The 9,429-nt window shown below is 52.8% G+C and overlaps 1 protein-coding gene across 1 annotated transcript in view; it reads left to right on the top strand.

Moving 5' to 3' along the window:
- Positions 1-8,871, top strand: part of LOC144159898 (uncharacterized) — a 45,751-nt gene extending 36,880 nt beyond the window's left edge. The window contains exon 3 of the mRNA XM_077691553.1: positions 8,415-8,871. Within this exon, the coding sequence (XP_077547679.1) occupies positions 8,415-8,871 (457 nt within the window). The remainder of the gene's footprint in view (positions 1-8,414) is intronic.
- Positions 8,872-9,429: the final 558 nt, after the last annotated feature.

The following is a 9,429-nucleotide window of genomic DNA, read 5'->3' on the forward strand; positions in this document are numbered from 1 at the left end:
ATGTCGCGTGATGCGAACTGACCAATGAGCCCCATGAACCATCGCAGTGTAGACAAATGTCGCGTGATGCGAACTGACCAATGAGCCCCATGAACCATCGCAGTGTAGACAAATGTCGCGTGATGCGAACTGACCAATGAGCCCCATGAGCCATCGCAGTGTAGACAAATGTCGCGTGATGCGAACTGACCAATGAGCCCCATGAACCGTCGCAGTGTAGACAAATGTCGCGTGATGCGAACTGACCAATGAGCCCCATGAGCCATCGCAGTGTAGGCAAATGTCGCGTGATGCGAACTGACCAATGAGCCCCATGAGCCATCGCAGTGTAGACAAATGTCGCGTGATGCGAACTGACCAATGAGCCCCATGAACTGTAGCAGTGTAGACAAATGTCGCGTGATGCGAACTGACCAATGAGCCCCATGAGCCATCGCAGTGTAGACAAATGTCGCGTGATGCGAACTGACCAATGAGCCCCATGAGCCATCGCAGTGTAGACAAATGTCGCGTGATACGAACTGACCAATGAGCCCCATGAACTGTAGCAGTGTAGACAAATGTCGCGTGATGCGAACTGACCAATGAGCCCCATGAGCCATCGCAGTGTAGACAAATGTCGCATGATGCGAACTGACCAATGAGCCCCATGAACCGTCACAGTGTAGACACATATCGCGTGATGTGAACTGACCAATGAGCCCCATGAACCGTAGCAGTGTAGACAAATGTCGCGTGATGCGAACTGACCAATGAGCCCCATGAACCATCGCAGTGTAGACAAATGTCGTGTGATGCGAACTGACCAATGAGCCCCATGAACCGTCGCAGTGTAGGCAAATGTCGCGTGATGCGAACTGACCAATGAGCCCCATGAGCCATCGCAGTGTAGACAAATGTCGCGTGATGCGAACTGACCAATGAGCCCCATGAGCCATCGCAGTGTAGACAAATGTCGCGTGATGCGAACTGACCAATGAGCCCCATGAACTGTAGCAGTGTAGACAAATGTCGCGTGATGCGAACTGACCAATGAGCCCCATGAGCCATCGCAGTGTAGGCAAATGTCGCGTGATGCGAACTGACCAATGAGCCCCATGAACCATCGCAGTGTAGACAAATGTCGCGTGATGCGAACTGACCAATGAGCCCCATGAACCATCGCAGTGTAGACAAATGTCGCGTGATGCGAACTGACCAATGAGCCCCATGAGCCATCGCAGTGTAGACAAATGTCGCGTGATGCGAACTGACCAATGAGCCCCATGAACCGTCGCAGTGTAGACAAATGTCGCGTGATGCGAACTGACCAATGAGCCCCATGAGCCATCGCAGTGTAGGCAAATGTCGCGTGATGCGAACTGACCAATGAGCCCCATGAACCATCGCAGTGTAGACAAATGTCGCGTGATGCGAACTGACCAATGAGCCCCATGAACCATCGCAGTGTAGACAAATGTCGCGTGATGCGAACTGACCAATGAGCCCCATGAACCGTCGCAGTGTAGCAAATGTCGCGTGATGCGAACTGACCAATGAGCCCCATGAGCCATCGCAGTGTAGACAAATGTCGCGTGATGCGAACTGACCAATGAGCCCCATGAACCGTCACAGTGTAGACAAATGTCGCGTGATGCGAACTGACCAATGAGCCCCATGAGCCATCGCAGTGTAGACAAATGTCGCGTGATGCGAACTGACCAATGAGCCCCATGAACCGTCACAGTGTAGACAAATATCGCGTGATGCGAACTGACCAATGAGCCCCATGAACCATCGCAGTGTAGACAAATGTCGCATGATGCGAACTGACCAATGAGCCCCATGAACCGTCACAGTGTAGACAAATATCGCGTGATGTGAACTGACCAATGAGCCCCATGAACCGTAGCAGTGTAGACAAATGTCGCGTGATGCGAACTGACCAATGAGCCCCATGAACCATCGCAGTGTAGACAAATGTCGCGTGATGCGAACTGACCAATGAGCCCCATGAACCGTCGCAGTGTAGGCAAATGTCGCGTGATGCGAACTGACCAATGAGCCCCATGAGCCATCGCAGTGTAGACAAATGTCGCGTGATGCGAACTGACCAATGAGCCCCATGAACCATCGCAGTGTAGACAAATGTCGCGTGATGCGAACTGACCAATGAGCCCCATGAACCGTAGCAGTGTAGACAAATGTCGCGTGATGCGAACTGACCAATGAGCCCCATGAGCCATCGCAGTGTAGACAAATGTCGCGTGATGCGAACTGACCAATGAGCCCCATGAACTGTAGCAGTGTAGACAAATGTCGCGTGATGCGAACTGACCAATGAGCCCCATGAACCATCGCAGTGTAGACAAATGTCGCGTGATGCGAACTGACCAATGAGACCCATGAACCGTCGCAGTGTAGGCAAATGTCGCGTGATGCGAACTGACCAATGAGCCCCATGAGCCATCGCAGTGTAGGCAAATGTCGCGTGATGCGAACTGACCAATGAGCCCCATGAACCATCGCAGTGTAGACAAATGTCGCGTGATGCGAACTGACCAATGAGCCCCATGAACCGTCGCAGTGTAGACAAATGTCGCGTGATGCGAACTGACCAATGAGCCCCATGAGCCATCGCAGTGTAGGCAAATGTCGCGTGATGCGAACTGACCAATGAGCCCCATGAACTGTAGCAGTGTAGACAAATGTCGCGTGATGCGAACTGACCAATGAGCCCCATGAACCGTCGCAGTGTAGACAAATGTCGCGTGATGCGAACTGACCAATGAGCCCCATGAGCCATCGCAGTGTAGGCAAATGTCGCGTGATGCGAACTGACCAATGAGCCCCATGAACTGTAGCAGTGTAGACAAATGTCGCGTGATGCGAACTGACCAATGAGCCCCATGAGCCATCGCAGTGTAGGCAAATGTCGCGTGATGCGAACTGACCAATGAGCCCCATGAACTGTAGCAGTGTAGACAAATGTCGCGTGATGCGAACTGACCAATGAGCCCCATGAGCCATCGCAGTGTAGGCAAATGTCGCGTGATGCGAACTGACCAATGAGCCCCATGAACTGTAGCAGTGTAGACAAATGTCGCGTGATGCGAACTGACCAATGAGCCCCATGAACCGTCGCAGTGTAGACAAATGTCGCGTGATGCGAACTGACCAATGAGCCCCATGAACTGTAGCAGTGTAGACAAATGTCGCGTGATGCGAACTGACCAATGAGCCCCATGAACCGTCGCAGTGTAGACAAATGTCGCGTGATGCGAACTGACCAATGAGCCCCATGAGCCATTGCAGTGTAGGCAAATGTTGCGTGATGCGAACTGACCAATGAGCCCCATGAACTGTAGCAGTGTAGACAAATGTCGCGTGATGCGAACTGACCAATGAGCCCCATGAGCCATCGCAGTGTAGGCAAATGTCGCGTGATGCGAACTGACCAATGAGCCCCATGAACTGTAGCAGTGTAGACAAATGTCGCGTGATGCGAACTGACCAATGAGCCCCATGAGCCATCGCAGTGTAGGCAAATGTCGCGTGATGCGAACTGACCAATGAGCCCCATGAACTGTAGCAGTGTAGACAAATGTCGCGTGATGCGAACTGACCAATGAGCCCCATGAGCCATCGCAGTGTAGACAAATGTCGCGTGATGCGAACTGACCAATGAGCCCCATGAACCATCGCAGTGTAGACAAATGTCGCGTGATGCGAACTGACCAATGAGCCCCATGAACCGTCGCAGTGTAGACAAATGTCGCGTGATGCGAACTGACCAATGAGCCCCATGAGCCATCGCAGTGTAGGCAAATGTCGATTGATGCGAACTGACCAATGAGCCCCATGAACTGTAGCAGTGTAGACAAATGTCGCGTGATGCGAACTGACCAATGAGCCCCATGAGCCATCGCAGTGTAGGCAAATGTCGCGTGATGCGAACTGACCAATGAGCCCCATGAACTGTAGCAGTGTAGACAAATGTCGCGTGATGCGAACTGACCAATGAGCCCCATGAGCCATCGCAGTGTAGGCAAATGTCGCGTGATGCGAACTGACCAATGAGCCCCATGAACTGTAGCAGTGTAGACAAATGTCGCGTGATGCGAACTGACCAATGAGCCCCATGAGCCATCGCAGTGTAGGCAAATGTCGCGTGATGCGAACTGACCAATGAGCCCCATGAACTGTAGCAGTGTAGACAAATGTCGCGTGATGCGAACTGACCAATGAGCCCCATGAGCCATCGCAGTGTAGGCAAATGTCGCGTGATGCGAACTGACCAATGAGCCCCATGAACTGTAGCAGTGTAGACAAATGTCGCGTGATGCGAACTGACCAATGAGCCCCATGAGCCATCGCAGTGTAGGCAAATGTCGCGTGATGCGAACTGACCAATGAGCCCCATGAACTGTAGCAGTGTAGACAAATGTCGCGTGATGCGAACTGACCAATGAGCCCCATGAGCCATCGCAGTGTAGGCAAATGTCGCGTGATGCGAACTGACCAATGAGCCCCATGAACTGTAGCAGTGTAGACAAATGTCGCGTGATGCGAACTGACCAATGAGCCCCATGAGCCATCGCAGTGTAGGCAAATGTCGCGTGATGCGAACTGACCAATGAGCCCCATGAACTGTAGCAGTGTAGACAAATGTCGCGTGATGCGAACTGACCAATGAGCCCCATGAGCCATCGCAGTGTAGGCAAATGTCGCGTGATGCGAACTGACCAATGAGCCCCATGAACTGTAGCAGTGTAGACAAATGTCGCGTGATGCGAACTGACCAATGAGCCCCATGAGCCATCGCAGTGTAGGCAAATGTCGCGTGATGCGAACTGACCAATGAGCCCCATGAACTGTAGCAGTGTAGACAAATGTCGCGTGATGCGAACTGACCAATGAGCCCCATGAGCCATCGCAGTGTAGGCAAATGTCGCGTGATGCGAACTGACCAATGAGCCCCATGAACTGTAGCAGTGTAGACAAATGTCGCGTGATGCGAACTGACCAATGAGCCCCATGAGCCATCGCAGTGTAGGCAAATGTCGCGTGATGCGAACTGACCAATGAGCCCCATGAACTGTAGCAGTGTAGACAAATGTCGCGTGATGCGAACTGACCAATGAGCCCCATGAGCCATCGCAGTGTAGGCAAATGTCGCGTGATGCGAACTGACCAATGAGCCCCATGAACTGTAGCAGTGTAGACAAATGTCGCGTGATGCGAACTGACCAATGAGCCCCATGAACCGTCGCAGTGTAGACAAATGTCGCGTGATGCGAACTGACCAATGAGCCCCATGAGCCATCGCAGTGTAGGCAAATGTCGCGTGATGCGAACTGACCAATGAGCCCCATGAACTGTAGCAGTGTAGACAAATGTCGCGTGATGCGAACTGACCAATGAGCCCCATGAACCGTAGCAGTGTAGACAAATGTCGCGTGATGCGAACTGACCAATGAGCCCCATGAGCCATCGCAGTGTAGACAAATGTCGCGTGATGCGAACTGACCAATGAGCCCCATGAACCGTAGCAGTGTAGACAAATGTCGCGTGATGCGAACTGACCAATGAGCCCCATGAGCCATCGCAGTGTAGACAAATGTCGCGTGATGCGAACTGACCAATGAGCCCCATGAACTGTAGCAGTGTAGACAAATGTCGCGTGATGCGAACTGACCAATGAGCCCCATGAACCATCGCAGTGTAGACAAATGTCGCGTGATGCGAACTGACCAATGAGACCCATGAACCGTCGCAGTGTAGGCAAATGTCGCGTGATGCGAACTGACCAATGAGCCCCATGAGCCATCGCAGTGTAGGCAAATGTCGCGTGATGCGAACTGACCAATGAGCCCCATGAACCATCGCAGTGTAGACAAATGTCGCGTGATGCGAACTGACCAATGAGCCCCATGAACCGTCGCAGTGTAGACAAATGTCGCGTGATGCGAACTGACCAATGAGCCCCATGAGCCATCGCAGTGTAGGCAAATGTCGCGTGATGCGAACTGACCAATGAGCCCCATGAACCATCGCAGTGTAGACAAATGTCGCGTGATGCGAACTGACCAATGAGCCCCATGAACCGTCGCAGTGTAGCAAATGTCGCGTGATGCGAACTGACCAATGAGCCCCATGAGCCATCGCAGTGTAGACAAATGTCGCGTGATGCGAACTGACCAATGAGCCCCATGAACCGTCACAGTGTAGACAAATGTCGCGTGATGTGAACTGACCAATGAGCCCCATGAACCATCGCAGTGTAGACAAATGTCGCGTGATGCGAACTGACCAATGAGCCCCATGAGCCATCGCAGTGTAGACAAATGTCGCGTGATGCGAACTGACCAATGAGCCCCATGAACCATCGCAGTGTAGACAAATGTCGCGTGATGCGAACTGACCAATGAGCCCCATGAGCCATCGCAGTGTAGACAAATGTCGCGTGATGCGAACTGACCAATGAGCCCCATGAACCATCGCAGTGTAGACAAATGTCGCATGATGCAAACTGACCAATGAGCCCAATGAACCGTCACAGTGTAGACAAATATCGCGTGATGCGAACTGACCAATGAGCCCCATGAACCATCGCAGTGTAGACAAATGTCGCGTGATGCGAACTGACCAATGAGCCCCATGAACCGTAGCAGTGTACCCAAATGTCGCGTGATGCGAACTGACCAATGAGCCCCATGAGCCATCGCAGTGTAGACAAATGTCGCGTGATGCGAACTGACCAATGAGCCCCATGAACTGTAGCAGTGTAGACAAATGTCGCGTGATGCGAACTGACCAATGAGCCCCATGAACCATCGCAGTGTAGACAAATGTCGCGTGATGCGAACTGACCAATGAGACCCATGAACCGTCGCAGTGTAGGCAAATGTCGCGTGATGCGAACTGACCAATGAGCCCCATGAGCCATCGCAGTGTAGACAAATGTCGCGTGATGCGAACTGACCAATGAGCCCCATGAACCGTCGCAGTGTAGACAAATGTCGCGTGATGCGAACTGACCAATGAGCCCCATGAGCCATCGCAGTGTAGGCAAATGTCGCGTGATGCGAACTGACCAATGAGCCACATGAACCATCGCAGTGTAGACAAATGTCGCGTGATGCGAACTGACCAATGAGCCCCATGAACCATCGCAGTGTAGACAAATGTCGCGTGATGCGAACTGACCAATGAGCCCCATGAACCATCGCAGTGTAGACAAATGTCGCGTGATGCGAACTGACCAATGAGCCCCATGAACCATCGCAGTGTAGACAAATGTCGCGTGATGCGAACTGACCAATGAGCCCCATGAACCATCGCAGTGTAGACAAATGTCGCATGATGCGAACTGACCAATGAGCCCAATGAACCGTCACAGTGTAGACAAATATCGCGTGATGCGAACTGACCAATGAGCCCCATGAACCGTAGCAGTGTAGACAAATGTCGCGTGATGCGAACTGACCAATGAGCCCCATGAACCATCGCAGTGTAGACAAATGTCGCGTGATGCGAATTGACCAATGAGCCCCATGAACCGTCGCAGTGTAGGCAAATGTCGCGTGATGCGAACTGACCAATGAGCCCCATGAGCCATCGCAGTGTAGACAAATGTCGCGTGATGCGAACTGACCAATGAGCCCCATGAACCGTCACAGTGTAGACAAATATCGCGTGATGCGAACTGACCAATGAGCCCCATGAACCGTAGCAGTGTAGACAAATGTCGCGTGATGCGAACTGACCAATGAGCCCCATGAACCATCGCAGTGTAGACAAATGTCGCGTGATGCGAACTGACCAATGAGCCCCATGAACCGTCGCAGTGTAGGCAAATGTCGCGTGATGCGAACTGACCAATGAGCCCCATGAACCATCGCAGTGTAGACAAATGTCGCGTGATGCGAACTGACCAATGAGCCCCATGAACCGTCGCAGTGTAGACAAATGTCGCGTGATGCGAACTGACCAATGAGCCCCATGAACCGTCGCAGTGTAGACAAATGTCGCGTGATGAGAACTGACCTATGAGCCCCATGAACCGTCGCAGTGTAGACAAATGTCGCGTGATGCGAACTGACCAATGAGCCCCATGAACCATCGCAGTGTCGACAAATGTCGCGTGATGCGAACTGACCAATGAGCCCCATGAACCGTAGCAGTGTAGACAAATGTCGCGTGATGCGAACTGATCAATGAGCCCCATGAACCGTCGCAGTGTAGACAAACGTCGCGTGATGCGAACTGACCAATGAGCCCCATGAGCCATCGCAGTGTAGACAAATGTCGCATGATGCGAACTGACCAGTGACCATGGTGGCGACACGGAACAACAGGAGAAAAAGAGTGCCGATACTCTGTACCCTTATCTAGTGACACTACCTCGAACTAATTTCAAATCGTGGACGCAGGCCCCCTGGCGAATACGGACGGCCGCCCGCGAAGCGGGTGCCCCAGCCGCCACCGCGGGAAGTGGTCGCGCCTACAGCTGCAGCGGAGACGCACCAGGCCCCTGCGGAGTCTACCGGTTCGGTCCGCAAGGGCTCCACGGGCCGCGGCTCTGGCAGCAAGAGCGGCTCTACGAGCAAGAGCTCGGGCGAGAAGTCTGCGGGAGAAATGGGCCCCCCCGCCGAAGTGCAGAAGGACGTGGTGGCGGCGTCTACATCTCTAGACGCTCGGGAGGCGTCGGCGCCGCCTGCTGCGGAGTCGTCCGCAGGCGGCTCATCGTCCAAGGGTTCCGGCGAGGGAACGCAAGCGACCTCGCGCACCTCGGGTGAACAGTCCCGCGGTAGCGTGAGCTCTACCACTGCCGTCGTCGAGGCGGGGTCCCCTGACCCGGCCGCCGAAAGTCAGCCGCCCCGGAAATAAAATTTCTTGAATCCTGATCCAAAATTTCTTGAAATTTCTTTGAAAGTGCTTAATTTTCTTAAATCCTTCGTTTTCCTCGAAAACCTTGAAAAATTTTAAAATCCTGGTTTGCTGTACGGAGGGAAAAGACTGCCAATGCTTTTGGGCAATGAGCCATGAATGTGGATTATCTCGGGTGAGTATTCTTCTATCCCGTGGTTCATCGAAGACATGCATCCGGAAGCTGAAGAAGACCGGTGCCTAACAAGAATATATATCCCTCGAACCGCTGATCTGGCGGTCACGCAGAAAGGGACGAAAAGCGCGTCCTTGAGAGCAGTGGTCATAGTACGGCTGGTTCTTGGGCTACGCTACGATGTATACGCGTACCAAATGAACTACATGGCGAAGGAGGCTTCCACTCAGCACGTTCGACAGCGACAGCGTTATAAATTCCTCGTTAATGGAAATTGGGAAGTCGTCGCCCCACAATGTAGAAACAGTGGCATATCAAGCGTACGTAGATCCTGATCGTGTGGATGTGCTGGATTGAAGCATTGACATCAAATTTGAGTAACC

Source organism: Haemaphysalis longicornis, unplaced genomic scaffold, assembly GCF_048455015.1.
Source record: "Haemaphysalis longicornis isolate Haplotype H1 unplaced genomic scaffold, Haemaphysalis longicornis Haplotype H1 scaffold_10, whole genome shotgun sequence".
NCBI classification, from domain to species: Eukaryota; Metazoa; Arthropoda; class Arachnida; order Ixodida; family Ixodidae; genus Haemaphysalis; species Haemaphysalis longicornis.